The sequence below is a fragment of the Sipha flava genome, unplaced genomic scaffold (assembly GCF_003268045.1).
Source record: "Sipha flava isolate LNK unplaced genomic scaffold, YSA_version1 36_pilon_pilon, whole genome shotgun sequence".
NCBI classification, from domain to species: domain Eukaryota; kingdom Metazoa; phylum Arthropoda; class Insecta; order Hemiptera; family Aphididae; genus Sipha; species Sipha flava.
In genome coordinates, this window is record NW_020273076.1 from 2,487,226 (window position 1) to 2,507,768 (window position 20,543).

Below are 20,543 nucleotides of genomic sequence, written 5' to 3' on the forward strand. Positions count from 1 at the left end.
TTCATAAGTTTAATACAATTTAACTGACCATAATATGTATCGATGAAATACCTTTGCATCTGTGTGTATTACAAGGCCTGGATAGTTTCGCTACTCCTTCGCAATTCTCAATAGGACCGTCACAAACTCGAGTTTTGATTTGAACGCCACCACCACAATCGGCGGAACACGTGCTCCACGGAGACCATTCGGACCACGAATCTTCCGAATCCGAAGGTTGATCTGCGTGGGAGGAAATATTGTTACAGCACAGTAACAAATGAAACAATGAAGCGAACAGAAAAAAATGTGTTCAAGTAGAAAACAACTTACCAAGCCTGTGACACGAACCGTCTTGACAGAATCTGCTCTCCTCTTTGTCCTGCATAATATTTATTGTCGATTGATCCGGCTGCGACCGGCACGAGAACCTGTACCTTTTGTGCGTACCGTTGCCGGCCGGCGTCCACGGCGTCCACGACGATACCTTTCTACCGACATCTACGCATGGTTTCTGGTTGCACAGTTCGTACTCCTCGGGACACCCGACGCAATCCTGACCTTCCTGCGGTGGTGGATTGTTGCAGGTCCGCGACCTCATGCGGACGCCGCCACCGCACTTGGACGAACATTTGCCCCACGGTGTCCAAGCACTCCAACCGGGTTCTTTGACGACGGGCGGTGAGACTAAAACGAATCACCCCGAAAGGAAAAAATCGATATTATAATTGCCCATCGAACAGTTATACGGTTGTTATGATCGTAACGAAAATCGTATTTCGAAATCGTACCCGGACAAGGGGGATTCGAATGGCAGTACATTTCATCCGTGTCTCGTCCTACGCACACGCGACCACCGAACGCCGGCGCTGGATTTCCACAAGTTCTCTTTCTGACTTTCACGGCAGAACCGCAGCTCTGCGTGCAGGCCGACCAGTCCGACCAACCGGACCACTGTCCGTGCACAGTGCAATTAGTCACCTGAGAAGGAAAAATAAATAAACGAAAGTTCATAATATATGTGCGTTAATGATGTTGTTATAGCTTACGTGTAATCGTGTTCATGTTATACACCGCAGGCAGTGGCGTAGCCATGGGATGTATTGGGTGTTAAAACACTCCCCCCTTGATCGTATTTATATCAAAAATATGATATATTTAAAAATATGTTTATAATACAGGAATATAATCATTTGGTTGTAGTAAAATGTATTCTGTAATGCCATATTGCCATATATTCACACACCTACCATGGTTTGAAATTAAGTTTTTCTTAAATAGTGCACACTTCTTATCATATGTCATATCACGATCGATTCACACTTATAGCGTTTTAAATTTGCTTAAATTAATTTACACTTCACTCAAACAATAATATTATACCACATGGGTATCGAAACCTCCATAATTCATGATGTCATATTATTGCACTCGTGCAGATATTATTTATACTACACTATCATATGGAATTCGTATTATCTACTGCACTAGTGATAATAATCATTATCGTTAAATTACGAGTATATTATTATTTCATAATTACATACTTTGTGTCAACAGCACGGTTTAAGATATATATATATAAACCGTGGTTTACAGTATAAATATAGGTACTATAGTTACTCGACGATCTATAGTGGGCTGCAGAGGATAATGTCCAAAAGTGTTCTTTATGACTACATGAGTGTGAAATCCTTCACAAAATACATTTTATTACAAAAAACACACCCCTAAAAAAAAGCATAGCTACGCCACAGTGTGCAGGTATATAAGTACATGTGTACACGTGTATTGGGTATTATAATTTCTCGGTAGTATACAACTAATTTATCAGCAATCTCAAACGCAGTTATTCGCAGCGTACCGTGTGATATATACAATATAGTATATAGGCACCAACTGCGTGTATTTGAACGAATGTTGTTAAATAGGAATTTTTTTATTCCGTAAAACGTGTGCGTTGTGTAACATTTATTTTTTCGCTCGGGTTGAGAAAAAAAATAAAACATAAAGGAGCAAGTATTTATTGGTATTATTCCGCGTGATATTGAAAAATTTGCATATAAAACCAATTTAGTGGCTTTATTATCCACACACAGAGAGAAAGAAAAAAAAATCGAAAGACAATAATCTCTGGTTTCGTAGAAAAATGTGTGCACGTGATGGTCCAAATAATAGCAAGCAATAAAAATAATAGCGAATAATTATTATTACAGTGGCTATTATTTCCATAAACGTCTGGGCAAAAGGCCTAACTTACAAGACATACGTTGTCTGCAGCGCATGCAATTAACGTGCATTTTCCGCATAAACTAGTCGCGTACGACGCACCTGTATCGTAGGTCCTTGGCAATCGGTTCCGCCGTATTTGGGTTCGGGGTTCGTGCACGTTCTACTCGAACACAAACACTGGTCGGTAGACTCTTTTCCGTTGAAGTTTTGCGTGCACGCGGTCCAAGCCGACCAGCTGGACCAGCCTCCGTCGATCGGCCTTGACCGGTCCGGACACTTGGTGACGTCCTGCCTCCAGTTGTGCTCCAAGATGTTACCGTTGGTCGGTGGCTGACATTTGTCCACGTGCTCATTCCACCCGCAATACGGGTCCATCGCATTCATGCACGCCTCCTTGCTCCTGTGCCGGCCGCAGTGCTGGGCAGGGATTTTTAGCACCTGGTCACGTGTACCCACGTATATCGAGTCCTGTATGAAATACCCGTAGTATACATTAAAGTACGTCGTTTTATTTTGGGAAACCAACTCACAAATAATGGGGGATCTCCAAGTTAATGTACTCTCCCAACTATAGCTTAGTTATTGCATCTAAGTATTCATATTTTATCAACGCCACAATATTATTTTCATCAATATCTTTTAAAAGAAAATTATCAAAAAAAATCAAAAGACCATTCCGCTGTATCTACAATAGAACTCATTTACTACCACGAACTTTGACACTTACTCATAAAAATATCCCACTACTGATCGAACTTTCCAAGTTATTAAAAGTGAGCAACTTTAATTGTGTCTATCGTAATATTTTTTTGAAATGTAATATATAATTAGATTTGTTAGAAATAACAGCACTATTAACTATCAAAGACCCAGAAACTGTATAATACCTCCTCGGAACACTAAGTTTAAAATAAATATTGACTCTAATGTTCGCGCCGAATCAAAAACAGTTGTAATATGCATGTACCGTTATTTTCAAATAATGTAATGCCATGATCGAAGAACTAGAACTCTCGGGGAATATGTTCCATTCTTCTAATGTGCAAGTAACCGAAGTCTTTGGGAGGATCGTGATCTTCTTTACGGTCCCTTCGGTGGTAGCCACGTACAAGACTTTCAGCGAACCATGCGGTTTTGTCGGCACAACGTCCACAGCGATATGCGTCAAGATCTCCAAGGGTTTGTAGTACAATGGTTCCATCGTGGAGGGCTGCACAGCATTGTCCATCAGTTGGTATCTAAACATACAATTATGTACTATGAGCGCAACACTTGATGAAACATATAACACAGTTTACACGCATATCATCTCCGGCATCAAACGTCACGGCCCGTTATACATAATAAACGATATAATAAACGTAAATCAAACACTCAAGACGCAAATTGAGTTACTAACATGTAACACGTCCGAAACCACTTTTATCTCTTGGTTATGTCAATCATGAAAATATTTGATAGAGTATTCGTATACGCGTAAAATCGTATATTAAATAAAAACTTGTTTGTGTGACTGAAATGCAATTAGAACGGTCCTCAAGTAGATCATAAATAACTCACACGTTCGTATAATGTGTATTTTATTTCGAGTTTTCTAAATTTAATTTTTAGATACACAACCGATAAAAGAAATCTCATCATATGAGAAATTATTCCAAGTATAAATCGACTCAAGGAAACAGGTACATAACTACACCATAATATTAGGTATACTTTGATGTAATGAGACGAATTGAGAACTGAAAGAGCAGGAGAATAATTTAATATAAATTAGTTGATTTGCATAAAAATAACGAATACCGCAATGACTCGCGATCGCAGTCGAAGTATTTATATTGTATCGGAACAATCCATGTTTAAATATTTTCATATGCGATTGTAATAAATAAACTCATAAGTGGCATTGCAATAACATAACGATCGATAACAATAACAATAAGTCAAATACCTCGACGAGTCAAGTATCTGATTCGGATCCTGCCTTTGGCAGTGTCCGTGGTTGAGTTGATGCGGTGGATTGAACCGTACCCATTCCGAGCCGACGGTGGCTTGATGCTTAAACGGTCCATTAAACGCCGCATTTATAGCAGTGAGGTTGAAGCTGCACACGGCCGATCCGGCTATACCATTGCTGTAGACACAAAAAATAAAAATTAAATAAACGATGGTACATAATAGTACTAAACACCACAAATATATATTTTCAAATTAATATTCTTAAAGCGTCGGCATTACCTGGGCGTAGTAAATGTGGCGTACACTAATCCTTCGTCCGGCAGATAGGTCATGCCTTGGATTTCATCAAAGTAAAACGGATATTCACCGGGCAACGAGCAGTTCAAACGGGCCTTAATATACGTGGTCCAGTTGTCTCGCAGTATGGTCTGTCCGCCCACATCATTTTTACACACCCTGGCGATTCTCGAGTAAATCCTCTGCAACGTCATTTTGAACATTTCAATAACTATTATTCTATTCGTATCCGTGCATACGTCTCGTAAGACAAGGTATAATTTTCACTTGAAGACCGATTACAATAATCGAGTAGTCCTATCATCAACTTGAGTAATTATTATATAATCCATACATTTGACCTTATGATATTATTATATTGGATAGTAATAAAAAATATTACTATCTTAAATAGAAAATACGTATGTTTTAATAAACATGAATATTGCTGAAGTCGAAGTGGATTAAACGACACAATGAACACTTAAGATATACAATGTTTACAATGTTAAAGCTAATTTTGAACCACTGCGCCCATTACATAGTCTACAGTTGAAACGTTTTTTGTTCGAGTAAAAAAGCAGAGGCGTCAAAATGGTTCGATCAGAACGGCGAGACGATGTTTTCAAACGATATTATAAAAACTAAAACAAAACAATTACAACGTACGTCCGTAATACGAATATTGTTGAGTCGGAACCTGATACGGACCCGGGCACACGTTGGTTTCTGCCCGTTCGGAAAGAAAAACTATAATATTTTCGTGAACGTACCTTGCCGCAGTTTATGTACTCCACCGCGGCCTCTCTGAACAAGAAGTACACGTAGGCGTCGGTCTCGAACGAACCCACGAACTGGGGCTCGTTCAACCATTTGGCGTCGTAGTTTTTCGTCCTCAGATACGAGGCGCCCAAATCCCGGACGATGACCGAGTCCCCGCCGGAAAAATCCATCGGACTGCCCGCAAAGTATTGGCCGTTGAGCGTGATCATGGCCGTGATGTTAGACAGTGGACTGTACGGACACTTGCCCACCCCACGCACCGTCTCGGTGATGTTGTTGGCGTTTTCCATCTGCGCGAAACACGGTATAATATTATCGGGGTAAACGTCTCACGTTTAGTTCGTCGATCGACGCACGTGCAGGGAGGAGCTGAAGAAGTTCCCCCTCCCCCCTCCGGGAGAGTAATAAAACGCTGCCACGCTGACATTGATGTATTGTAATTGACCGAATGCGCTATCGGACGATGGGAACACACGGGATTAGATGTATAAATATGGCCAAAGGCGATTCCGGATTATTATAGTAATAAACGTTATCAGTTTTAATAGCGGCCGACTGTTGGAAAATAAATTATTACATTTATATATTTTATTTTATTCTTCTCACATATTATTATTATTATTATTTTTCGCTGTACGTCGGAGTGATTGTACGTTTGGAAATCACATCACAACGACTGAGAAAAAATATAAGTAGGACGTAGAAGAGTATATATGGTCGCGAGTAATAAAAATGGAAAAAAAAAACGTTACCATAAACATTTTTTAACTACAATCGACATCAGATAAACGCGAGTGCGAATTTTATGCGACTGCGATGTTAATAAAACAATTGTTAACTCCAGTCGGGCGAAAATAATCCACGAGTGGCGCACGTATATATATAAAAAAAAATAATAAAAGATGGAAGAAATATGATCGATCACACGGCCGTCCGATCGTTGCTCGACGTATATCATTATTTAACGCATCGTTATAAACTCGAAACTAGTTTTACGGCACACGGCCATGGAGTATAGAGCACTTTGCGCGCGGGCTAACAGTTTAACAGTCATCGGGAACAACGACGGAATAATAATGGCATATTGATGTACCAAGTCTTTCAGAAAAATTGAAAAAATTTGAAATAACTTTCACAGAAGTCAAAAAATATAATTTTTTTTTTTTTTTTTTGAAAACGTAATCTAAAATATTTACCATTATTGCACTGCTAAACGTTATTAATATCATGTATTTACGGCAATTATTTATTTATTATTCGTTCGTATAAGTTTTATATTTGTTAAAAGACGTTAAGGAAACACATTTTTTCCTTTATCACAGTTATTTTAAAATGTTCCCATACTCCTTGGATACCGTCAAACCCTTATACACTTACCTCTCTCCACGTGCACTGAGGCGAAAATGCTCCGGTGCCGCATGCGAACAACCGTTTGCCCGCGGACAATAGAACTTTGACGTAATTGTGACAGTTGTCGGCACTCTGGCCTTTCACCAGACACATCTCGACCTTTTTCTCCGGGGCAGGCCATTGGGCGGCCTCGATCTTTTTCAAATCTTCCAAATCCAGACGGTATATGTTGTCTCTGTTGTGAAAAAAAGAAAAAATCGTGACCTCTTTATAAATATATATATATTTATTTTTTAATGAGTATATAAATAACAAGCGTATGGGTACGGCGCAAGGACATTCGAACACATGTTCGGTAAACATCCACGGAATCCAGCCGCTTTATAGATAACGACGATGAAATTAGTTCACTGAGTTCGGTACTGTGGGAAATCGGTGGATTGCCCAAAAATTTCTATTCCCGAAGTCGGAGTGTACGCAAAAATCGAAAAATTCCTTACGGCGCCGGCGCGAATCGTACGATTACCACATCAGGCGCCGTGTGGGCGCATTTAAAAAAAAAAATAAAATAAAACATAAATGAAGAAACTGGTTTACGATATCGACAAATAATTTAGTTTATCATTATTGCATAAAAATCTAACAATCATGATGTATTTTTCATTCAAATGTATTTCTTCACCTTCCGTCCAACCACCCGGGAATCGTCTACCTTTCGTCGGCTCGTAATTCTTCAACGTTATGATCCAGATGCGTGTGACAGGGACGATAAAATAAAATCATCACCGCCATTCGGTAATTGCTACGTAGGTCGAAAATTGTTATCGCGTCGTTTGTTAATGAATTTGAAAATAAACCTAATAACGGACGTGGGCATCGAATCCCACTTGCTTAGACTATTATAATAATATTAATATTTTTGGGAAAAAAATATTCTGCGATGCATAAAACATTAAATATAAATCGGATTCCCGTCTTTCTAAGTCGATGTAAAAATTGAAAATATAAAATTATAGTGTACAACACCAATATTATATGAGCGATACTTAAAGAGTTCTTGTGCAGATTTACGATCCTAAATATTTTTGTGAAAATTTCACGTACTGTATATTATTATTATACGACAGTCTAACAGTTTATAACCTGAAAGTGGTAATCAGCGCGATCATAATTAACTATAACTTTTTTTACAATTTTCAAAATAGGTATTATAAATAAATAACTATTTTTTTCGATTATTTTATTTGATTTTATACAATCTAAATAAATAATGGATTTCATCTAGTTTACCGAAATAGGTATATAACGTAGTAAAATGTTTATATCACAAAAAAGTACGCTTGTTAATATTAAATCTATAAAATGGCATTTCCGGCAAGAACGGAATTCTTACATGCCCAACATCAGTTAAATTATTACGTAGGTTTTTTAGCCTACACAATTTTCGTCCCATTCGCAGAACCAATACAAGTCTCGTTAAAACCGTTTCAAAGTGAACTGATTGAACGTCGTACGCGTTCAAATTAATAAGAAATTCTTAAAAATTAATAATAATGATTATGACGACACGAAATTTCGTGATGAACGTTTCCACTTAATCAGCAGACCTATACATATAATGTAATACTCGTATGTAGCTGTTACTTATATGTATGTCGTACAACACAGTAGTAACGGGAGTCGAATAGTAATAGTGGTAATAATAATAATAATAATAATAATAAAGACAGTCGATCACCGTTAGGTCACACTTGGGTGTTTTCACGCGCTTAGTAGAATCTATACTACGATTACCAGGCGCGTACACAAAAACCTAATTGGGGGTGATTTAGGTTGCACATTTTCATATTTATATAATTCATAAACCACTTCTATTCTATAAAAACATATTTAATAATTGTTCTGAATGTCGAGGGGAGGATTTTTGACTCCCCTCCATTGTATACGCGTCTGATCATTACGATATTATATACGTGGTAAAGGTTCACTCGGATTAATATTTTATTTGGTGCAGTCAGATGCGTCCGTTATGGTACTCATTAACAGTGTTTGTGTTCAAAGTTACGAATCATCGTAGCGGCAGAGGAATGAGTTTGAATCACAACACCGTACCGCCGTTTCGATTACGGGACGATGAATCCACGACGTATTATCGGTACACAAGTGAGACTACGTGGAAGCGTGTTAAACAATACAGTCATTATTCTTCCGAAATCATGATTAATAAACAATTATCGATATGTTTTGAACGTTGAACCGAACGCACGCAATTTATTTAAATATTTCGTACATGTACACTTTAAATCAGGGGTCGGCAAGTAATTTACATTGGAGTCCTAAAGTTTAAAATAGTAATCAATGAGGTCCAGTGAAAAAAATATTTTTTAAATCTTAATATTTTAAAAATATTAGTATAAAAATAAAAATAATTATTTGGTTATTATAGTTAATTTATATTAAAAATTACAATATTAAAAGTATGACAATAAAAGTTGACAGGGTCCAAGAGTATTAGATTTGTATTGGATCTAGACCGCGGTCCGCCAGTTGTCGAATCATGCTCTAAATCATAATAGTGCCGCAAGAACACCAATCCATTAGGACACTAGAGTATTATAAGTTTACATCAACGGCGCCCAACAGATGCACTCGTATACGCGTACAATACGTATTCAACGATTAAATACACACTGCTGCAATGATGGTACGGATTCGTGACAACATGCACGGGGTAGTAGTGCATCTTTCTTCGGGTGATGGGCGCGAAAATCGTGTACCGTTTCATTTTCGTTTCGGGCTCACGTCGTCCCCGACGGAAACGATTAAGCGAAATAAATAACGATTGTTAAGAATGCGATCGATTTGACGGGTTCGCAATGATTCCTAACAAACTGGTTTCCGGTGTGCACGCGTGTAAGTCATGTGCGTGAAGTTAGCGGAAAAATTCGAACACTAATTTCCGCTATGGCACCATTATTTAGTGCTCAATTAGTGCTATTCAATCCTACCGTTTTCGAAATTAGTACTATACACAGTTAAAAGTTACAAGGGGGCTTACCTTTCTCCGCTAACTTCACGTAGCGGGTGCACCCTCAGTACCAAAATCCGCGACAGCACTAAATTTTAGTGCTCAATTAGTGCTATTCAACCCTACCTTTTTCGGAATTAGTGCTGTGTTTCCCTCCGAGATATGAAATTTCCCGTATTTCTTCCTAGCGGGTGCAACGTCAGCACCAAATTCCGCGATAGCACTACATTTTAGTGCTCAATTAGTGCTATTCAACGGTTTCTAATACACCAACTAGACTCACTTTTCCATCATACAAGATACTGTAGTTGAATATTGAAGCATAATTATTACAACTACTTATGGTGTACACATATCCAAAAAAGTAAAATAAATAAATAAATAAAATTAAACACGAATATACCATTACAAAAACATACATTCAACGAACCGTTCAGAATCTAAAATTGTGTTTTTAAGATACACTTCATACCATACTGGACTGTAAACTAGATGCATTTTCATTTTAATAAAATTATAATTGGTAATTAAAAAAAAAAAAAAACCAAACAAAATAAATCGATGATTCTTTTACTCTGAGTTTGAAGAGTATATGTAATGAAGTATAATGTAATGTTTTTATCATTTTTATTCTTATAATTTTTTTTTATTAAATTTGTTTTGTATTTAATTGTACCATACCAAATTTAACTAACCTTAATTTTATTCAAATTATATTAATTGTACTCTGAACTAAGTCACCAAGGTAAATATTGGATTTTATAATTTTTTGTAAGATTTACTATAATCATTTTTAATTATGATTAACTGTGTATTTATTATGCATTTTAGATTAAACCCGATAGTTTATATTTATTACAATTACGATAATAATGTTATCACATAATATTTTGATAAGCTTAAATCATAGACCAATAAACTGAAATATAGTCAAAGCTTCCCACACTGTCAAGCCATTGGTTCATCCAAACGACATAACTGAGAGAAAAATAACATGTTTTGGGCTATATCATGGAGGAATATTTTCATTGAGTATTACATTGATCAAAATTACACAGTTGATTAAAATAACAGCCAGAAATAATATTTAATACATTTTCAAGTATCGTTAAATGAAATAATACAACATACAATACAAAGATAATGATGGTGCACCCGCTACGTGAAGTTAGCGGAGAAAGGTAAGCCCCCTTGTAACTTTTAACTGTGTATAGCACTAATTTCGAAAACGGTAGGGTCGAATAGAACTAATTAAGCACTAAAATTTTGTGCTATCGCGGATTTTGGTGCTAACGTTGCACCCGCTGGGACGAAATACGGGAAATCTCATATCTCGGAGGGAAACACAGCACTAATTCCGAAAAAGGTAGGATTGAATAGCACTAATTGAGCACTAAATAATGGTGCTATAGCGGAAATTAGTGCTCGAATTTTTCCGCTAACTTCACGCACCTGTGTAAGTCGTGCGCGATAAATCGCGGTGTTTGATAACGACAACCGATATTCGCACGGATATTGCGTTATATTATTGTTGTACACACGGACACGTGTGGAAAACCGGTCGGCCAAAGGGTGCGCGTAAGGGGCAAACGGCTGATGATCGGGGTCCGGGAGCGATCGATACGTGCGCGTTATCGGTATCCGTTCACCGATGACTACGTATAATTGACATTTACAACACTTCGGTGAACGTACATCATCATCGTCACGTGTCAACGGCAGCGGTAGCGGAAAAAACAAAAAAAAAATAAAAATACACACGTGCAAATGCCGTCTACGATTTTTACGTCCCCGTCGCCATTGTTTCCAGTCGTCGGCATACTGCGCTATTTCAATTTACATACGATTATTGTGTACGTAATTGCGTCGCGTCGGTTTTTTTACTATTTCAAATTTTATTTTACGACACTTGAACAACATTCGTTTTCTCCGGACACGGCTTCGAAGTACGGGGACAACAATAACAACTTATTAACAGAACGATAGTGCGACAAGATAACGACGTACTACATTACGATACACGAGTGCTGCGGCGCACGCAACGTGCCTACGTACAATTGATCTGTTCCCGTTCGTTTTCGAAACCGAGTAACGTCGATTTGTCCGTGTCGACGTCCATGTCCGTGCCAACTGCCTGTAAACCGTACTGCAGTGGTGACCAACCTTTATTCTTTTTTTTTTCGACCCGTAGGGGTCGCGGAAAAACAATTCCCGACAGGTTGAGTATTCAAAACATTTCCGTCGAATTAACAGCGTATTATGTGCGTTCAGCCGTTTTGAACATATTCGACCACCTTTTCGGCTATACATTTTCCCAACATAGTTTACTAACTGTATACCGCTAATTAATTGCATTTGATCTTGCGATCGTTATGAGTTTAAAGAAAAAAAGTATAAAAATATTTTAAATAATTATTCATAGTCTATTCTACACGTATACGACGTTTTTGGTTACATTAAAACACATTATTATTTTTTTTTCAATTTGTTATTTTTAACGCTTTTTGCAGTCCGTCGTTGGTAACCACTGCTCCACAATAGCGCAACAAGTCGGCGACCCGGGCAACAACGTACGTTACCATAAGTACGCGACCTGATGTGAAAAGTATTAATTAAATCGAGACACACGGCGCAGTACGTATGCGTTATACCGGCTGTGTTCGAACAATATCCGTATTAAAGTCCGATCGCACAATATTGTTCTCCGAACGGCTTCTTACGATTCACCACGACTGTAATTATTCCGAGAAACACGTGCGCGCACGACAACATATACTTGTGCTTCGACTACAAAATACTATCGTGTACAGGCCGAAGTATTGTATACGATTGCTGTGAAAAAACACTTTAGAAAAATGTATTCATTTCACCCCGGGATCTGTTCGACTTGCACACTTGTGGTGATATACGTATTAAACGCGTTGAAACGAAACGTTACTCATTTAAATTAATACGAAACTTTAAATTACAATGCAGCAGCAACGCAAATCTACGATACCGATTACGATTCCTTCCACGTCAAAAAATACGCGAGGTACACACGCATCGCGTATGTTTCCACCGGGACGGTAATTGCATCGAAACATTATGAAAAGTTGTTGATGTAATCACATTTATCCTCTTGGCAAGTTTATCCAGACTTTCGCGGGACGAGAACTTTATACGCAACATAATATTATATTATATTATAATATTATACGTGTAATATTTATTTGTTATTATTATTTTTTTTTATTTTTTTTTCTTACTAAATCAATAAAGTAACTAAGTAAACCAATAAGAACGACCCTACTGCAGTTGTACGAAAATAAAAAAATCATGGAATTCGATCACCCCTGAACAATATATATATATATATATATATATATATATATACACGAGCATGAAGTATATTTCATATATTATGCTGTCCGGTAATAGTCCGGAATCGTACTCGTAAATGTCTGAAACCCTTCGGGTTGTAACAACCAATGTGCGCGTGTAGGTACTGGTTGAAAAACGTAAACATCTGGAATTAATTGGTACATGCCAGGTCGAGTATGAAATGACAATTGCGTCGTCGTCGTCGTTTGTTATATTGCCCACACAAAATATTATGTACAACGACGGTTCGGGAAAAAACAAAACAATGGATGCATCGTTTGTTCTGACGCGAACACGTTCGGAGCTTCGCATAGTGTTTAATTATAATAATCCGACTTTCACGTCTCTCGATATATCGTCCTTTTCTCTGTACGTACATATATATTATTGTAGTTCAATACGTTATTCCCATACGGCCGACACGTTAAGTACATACACACCAATACTACAACCTTCGTCATAATAACTAATCATATTATATACTACCGCGATACCTAAACATATGTTTACCGCAGCATGTATTTTATATTATATGTCTAAAGGTACGTACCACGTACACGACGACAGCTCTACGGTCGTGTATTTCGAATACTTATCAATGTTTATCTGGCAAAGGATTGCAAGACCACTGAGGAATCGGCCCGTAAAAAGAATTCGATGAAAATCCTTAATAAAACTCCAAGGGAGTTCAACAGGTAAATACTCCGAGTATGTATACACAACAAACATGCCTATACGCACATTCATACGTCGTCAACCGACCAGATAATATTGTTACACCTATCCTCTCCTACCAGGTGAATAATATCGCAAATTTATACTCGCAAACAATGATAAATTTCGAATCTCAACTTCATCGTGTACGTATATATATATATATATGTGTGTGTGTGTGTGTGTGTGTGTGTGTGTGTATGTGTGTGTAATACAGGTATTGAGTGGTCTATCGATCACTAAAACTGAAATAAAAATAATCGTTTTTTCCGTCGCATGACTGTCGTCGAGTGGGAGTCATCGTCGTAGGGTTTTCGCCCACCCATTTTAACCAGCGCTCGTCCACCGGAGACCGTTTACAACAATAGGCACCAAATACGCATCAGATAACTGAAGACAGATAGAAGAGGAGATGGAAAATAAGAAGGTAAAAAAAACATTGAAATTCCATTAGACGCGCGCACATCTCTCTTCGCCTCCATCTCCTTTTCTCACCATCTCTCTCTCTCTCTCTCTCTCTCTCTATTTCTTTCTCTGTTACTCTCATTACACGCAAATTATTCCTTTCTTTTTCAATACCTTTGACATATGGTATCTCACGCTGGACCCATGTCGTGTGATAGGCCATTATATCGTTAAATTCGGCGACCACAACCGTCGCCACTAGGTCGACTTGTCTAGAAACGTAAGACCGTATGCCGTACGCTGGAGGAGACAGTAATCGTTTGAAAAAAGTTTTTAATGTGTTAATTTCCCATAAAAATTGTACTCAATATTTTGAGAAAAAAATTTGAAAAATAAACAACCAATATAACCATCATTAAATCTGCGAGTTATCGATGCAAATAAATATTAGATAAAAAAGAAACGGATGGAAATCAGCATGAGAGGAAGGTCTGTTGTAATACGTACGCGCAGTCGAATCTAGTTGTACATTATTGTAGTACCCATACGCGTGATATGGAACGCAACGGAAACGGAAATTAATTGATCCGGAATTCATACATACACACAGAATTAAATAAGTACCCGGCAAACGAGATAATACATCGGTAAGGTTGTTACACTACGATGCATGTTACTGCCAAATTATTTTTAGTTACCAACAGTTGACTTAAAAAGAATTAATCTTTTTTTTTAATGCTTCCCCTTTCAAAATTTTATAATTTGGTTCTACAACGACTATGAATTGACGGAATTCAGAGCTTCAACAAAATGACAGAGGTAATCGGTTCGTAGAAATAAATTTAGCCAATGATATATGAATTTATTCTATTCTTTCAGGATAACATGTACAATTAGTTTCAGTATCACTAGTAGGTGACAAAAAACGGCGACGTTTTCTAGGTATATTACAACTTGACTAGCACATGACGCTGAAGATTCATTGTTCGTTAGTAAAACAGTATCTTGATAAGAATTAATTACAGCGAGATTACTGTCTTTTAAGGGTCAATTAATTCAAGATTATTGGACGAATTTAACCTATAAATACGTGTTGTTCGAATAAGTTGAAAATAATGTAATCTAATGTAGGTAATAAAAATATTTATAATATTATATGAATGTTCGAAAATTTCAAAAAAAAAATGCAAAAAATAAATTTTTCTAATGTTTGAAACGAATCAAAGACCTTCATAGAATAACAATGTATGGAAATAACTGAACCACTACACATTTTAAGATATCGGTGTTTATGTTAGCTATATAATATTACAAAATTAAATAACGATTAAAAATAAAGTTAAAAACTAATTTACTGTGTGAACTTGTAACCAAAAAAAAAAATGTATCAATTGAAATTTAAAATTTAAAAATATAATATATAAAGTGTCTATCACATACTTTATATTATTTAATATAATTTCGTATTTTATAATATATGCAAGATTAAACAAACATAAAGAATGATAAATCTAAATTATATTAACCTAAAAATAAATTTTTACAAAAATGTTATATTACAAATAATCGACGCTCTACTGTATTACTAAATACATAATTGGACCTCCTAGACGTCGATTTCTCTTGATATTATGCTTTATTTTTAACTGTTTTATTAAACACCCTGTTATCCCATCAACACAACGATATTTGTTATTTTCATCTTTATAACACAATTCACAAATTGCCTTATCTCCCATTCGTTTCGCATATTCCCAACTTCTTTTTTTACCCATTATATTTTATTCGTAAAAATTTAAAAGTAATATTTTTTCAAATGGAAACAATCTCGACTGTGCTTATACTTGGTACAATTACTTTTCCTAATCGAATTGATCTATTATTGATAAAATAAACGACATACTATATCGAAAGTGTAAACCGCTATATGAAAATATAAACTTACTGTCAAAATAAATAATAAATCGATGATAGATACTCATTTTATTTAATATTAGTAAGTATAGATGCCCAAATCGTAACAAAAGTAAATAATAATAATTTAATTCAATCGACAATCGCTGTACGTGATTGTAAATTTTCCATTCATGTGAACACAGACTCCGTGTTCACGTACATATTAATTCGTGTTTTCAAAGGAGACCTCTATTGCAAACCGTTTGAAAATATTAAATCGCGTCTCTTTTTACACGTGAACAATAATAATTTACGAGTACAGTAATATCGAAATACATTATACAATAGATAGGTAAAGTTGATTGTATTTTATTTTTCAACCTAGTATTTTTTTTATTTTTTTTTTTTTTGCTTTACCCATTAAATCATTTCCTCACTAATTATATACCACTAGGTTTAATGTTACCTAAATTGCTTACATGTGTACGCATTTAATTGATTGTAAATGTCATTATAGTTAATTTTCGCCTGCGAACATCTAACATTTTAGTATCTGATGCACTTAAATCTTAGCTTGTTTACGCTTTTCCTTTTTTTCCTCCATATTGGTAATGTAAATAGTGTGAAATTATTTAACGAGTGTTTTTATTCATCAAAATCGAGTGTTCGGGTGATTTTATACCCATCCAAATGGAACGAAATTAATAAATAAATAAATGCATATTTTTTATATGTGCGATGGAGATTCGCACATTCTAATACAACTCCGGGCAGTGATAATAGATTGGAAAAACGATGTTCACGCAGCCACGATAAATATCGTTCCGTTTCACGATGTTATTCAATTAATCAAATGGCTATTGTAACGACAAAGCGTGTTGCACACGCGTGTTCAATTTTACCGAAAAACAAAAATCATTGAAAAAAATGTTCGGGGCTATTGTACGTACTACGATAATAATGTCTTCGTTCGCAAATAAAAAAAAGCACGCCATGTGCGTGCCATATTTTATGTTCATTGCTGAAATATTATCATTATACTATAAGCACTCGCCAAAGAAAAAAAAAAAAAGAAACGTTATTGCTCTGCGGTATACATAGTTAAATGCATCACACACACATGTATATATATATATATATATATATATACAAGTATAAACATTATACACTGTGCACCAGGTGTGTATATTATATTCATATATAGTGAGCGTGCATCGCATGTGCGTGTGTGTGTAATTTATACGTTTTTTTTACGTAGAAATTTTAACTAACCATAATAATAAAACGATGTGGGTGTGTGTGTGTGTTTTTAAAACGGCAGCATTTTAAATGGATTGACATCGTAATAATAAGCTCTGTGAAGTATTGAATTTCAACAACGAATCGCATGGTCGTCCAATTTTTCCAAAAATCATAAAAACCCAACGAACAGGGTGCGTACTTTTCGGTCGGGTTTTCGTTAATTGGTGGTAGTAGGTGTGTTTCACTTAAAACGTGTAGTTTCACACTCGAGGGGGGCGTATTGGCAACTGACTCGTTAACAAAATAAAAAACATAAACATAACGAACACGGTTATGCTCTACACGGCCGTACGGGGTGGGTTCTGGTTTGAACGACCGTGTTACAGACCACGCCGCCACGCGTTAATGGTAAAAAAAAAACGTATTGACGACCACCGATTGCACCACACATTATATTATACTTATAAGCGCGAACGTGATCGAGACGAATCGTGACGACGGCGGATGCGCGATCGATGTTCTCTTCAAGACCACGCGAACGCATCGGGCATAATATCATAATAATATTTTACACGGGCACTTCACTCACTACAAAAAATACAAAAATATCGTATTAGTACGACATCGATGTTACTTTTTTGTTCCGCCAAACGGTTTCACTTCAACACTATGTTCGACGTTTCCTTACTTCGTCAAAACCAAGTACGTCCCTATGCAAGAGTGCAGATAAAAATATACTCATGGAGGAGGGGGTTTAATATGTATAAAGATATTAATTATATGTATTATTAACTATTTATTTAGGAGTCGAGATTTTGGCAATAGGAGTAGGTGAACCCTTAAATCCCCTTACCTACGTCACTGTATCCCTGGACGACAACAACACAACGCAACATCGCTGCTGCACAATGCCTATGCCAATGATGTGTTCCAAAGGGGTTTTTTTATATAAATGCGCGTCATGGTTGACATTAATCGGTATGCAGTTTATTTCACAGGTATCTCCGGATGTTAATCTTTTCAAAATTTGTTCCAAAATCCCTAGACGTACACCAATATATAAGCACAAACCTACACCGTATAATCTTATCAAAACATTTCACACGAGCGCCGGTCGGGTACAAAGATCTACGTTGCGGTATTATTTTTCGTAAACAATGCATCCCGAACGAATGTTTTTCGTCGTGTTACCGTTGAAACTGTAACTGCGGAGGATATTTTTTTATCTACTCTTCGCAATTCGGTCCTGCTCAACACAAGACATGGACGCCTCCGAGCGATTTCTTCCCGAGAAATATATTCACACGCGTATGCAACTAGCAATGACCTTATAGAATCCGACGCAGAATCGAACGTCACGTCAAACGGAACACACCGGATACGTCGAATCTGTTCCACAGTCCGTATACGTATGCGGCATTATTTTCCCCTCGTTCTTATTTCGCGAGCGCATATACATGTACGCGGCGTACAAGACGATGCGGAATATGAAACGCGTCGTGGCGGAGACGACTCGTAAAGCACAAGACCGCTCTCCGCAGGTACGTGCAGGATTGATGGCGGCGGCGGTATATTGTAAGGAGGTCGTCAGGGTACGACGACCGTTTCGTAAGCGACTCGGTGACCGGCTCGCGACGACGATCCCCGTAAAAGGTATTGGCCATATATGTGCGGGGCACGCAGAACCACGCACCGCACACGTTCCAAACCGGTAACCGCGTCGCGCTCGTAATACGCTGTACGTGAAACCGTCGAAACCAGTAGAGGTTATTATATTATACGTTATTTTTTTAAATTTTTTTTTTTTTTTTGTATGCGTTCACATTTCTCGTTGGGGAGGTTGCAACCCATTTGCGGTCATCGGTCGTCTTTCCCGCAAAAGAAACGACGAATTTCCCTCCTCCCCTCTGTGCCGAGACGAAAACGATACTCGTACCGTATCGGTACGTACGGTTCGCGTGAAGCTTTTCGTAAACAGTCGATAACCATTTCGGGCCCAAAATCTCTTCGCGCGTCGTACGGGTAACAGGGCACGCTCGCGACTACGTTCGAGGTGCAATTTTCTAAATGACACAAGCGCTACAGCAGTGACGTTGTGCCCAATTACTATATTCGCTACACGTTTTGCACGTTCGCGTAGACGTCCTACGCACACGGCCTAAGGGTCGGTTACGTCTCCGCGATCCGGTCCGATGGCGTATAGCTGTATAGCGCGGGATACGGACGTTTCACATGTCCCTGAATGAGTAGAAAAAAAAATATTTAAAAAAAAGTTCACCCGGCTTCTCTTGCTGGTCGTGCAAATTTATTGATCGAGATGTTCCACGGATACGGTTGTCGACAGTGCCGGTGGTTACTGTACAACAGATGCGTATCTCCACGGTCCGACGCGATATCGTGAACGAGAACACGGGACGGACGATTACGCATGTTTTTAAACAACTCGTTTGCATAACGCGGCAACGGGGTCCGATCGGGTGCGCGTGCATACGAGCGAAAAACTCAACCACACCCGTGTGTGTGTTTTAGTGAAATCTGAGTGACGGCACGCGAACATCGCATCTGACGTACAACGCGTGTTCTCGAATTAAACCACCGATGTCCGTCAGCGTCATGTCCTCCGGATTAACAGCAGATCAGCAACACCCGGTTCGATATTTTTCGCTATCACGTCGCTGTTACGTGTCACGTGAAACGGGAAACGAGATCAGTGTTAAAAAAACGCAAATTTTTTTATTTTCCATCTGGGAAACATTAGATTCCAGATAGAACAATCCGCTTGAATACTTCCCCTCCAGCAGCGTGTAATCAGGTACAATCAAATATAGGGGACGCATGACCCGCTGAATTTGAGAATATACGGATATATACGGATTACAAAACGGTGTTCGGATCGAACGAACTCGATTGACGGTAAGGTGATAAGGTAAAAGTTTACTCGACGGTTGTGTAAATGATCCTGCGATGCTCTGATGTTGCGTGTATCGAGATGCATGTACGCATACAACGGGTATTCGATGAAACGCAACAATATTTGACGCACGGCTGATAACCCGACGCTATTATGTTATTATCATATCTACTACTACACCGCTATGTAATTAATATGTTGGAATTTTTTATTTTTTATTTTCAACCGAATATAGAAAACGGCGGGCGCGCCGTGTAGCCGTTCAGTGTCGGTTAGTTGTACAACATTAAAAAAAAAAAAAATTCAAAGAAATACTATTCATATTGGGAAAAAAAAACCAGCTGGACTAGATATTATATATATATGTGTGTGTGTATACTACGTTCAAGTGGATTGTGAACTGGATTT

The 20,543-nt window shown here is 37.5% G+C and overlaps 1 protein-coding gene across 1 annotated transcript in view; it reads right to left on the minus strand.

The window, feature by feature from the left end:
* The window catches only part of LOC112687879 (semaphorin-5A), a 51,021-nt gene that overhangs the window by 2,734 nt on the left and 27,744 nt on the right, over positions 1 to 20,543 (minus strand). Inside the window, exons 4-12 of the mRNA XM_025560846.1 lie at positions 6,604 to 6,811; positions 5,217 to 5,516; positions 4,447 to 4,646; positions 4,160 to 4,342; positions 3,179 to 3,449; positions 2,311 to 2,679; positions 771 to 960; positions 313 to 666; positions 52 to 222 (exon numbers count right to left, since the gene is read on the minus strand). Coding sequence (XP_025416631.1) covers positions 52 to 222; positions 313 to 666; positions 771 to 960; positions 2,311 to 2,679; positions 3,179 to 3,449; positions 4,160 to 4,342; positions 4,447 to 4,646; positions 5,217 to 5,516; positions 6,604 to 6,811 — 2,246 coding nt within the window. The remainder of the gene's footprint in view (positions 1 to 51; positions 223 to 312; positions 667 to 770; positions 961 to 2,310; positions 2,680 to 3,178; positions 3,450 to 4,159; positions 4,343 to 4,446; positions 4,647 to 5,216; positions 5,517 to 6,603; positions 6,812 to 20,543) is intronic.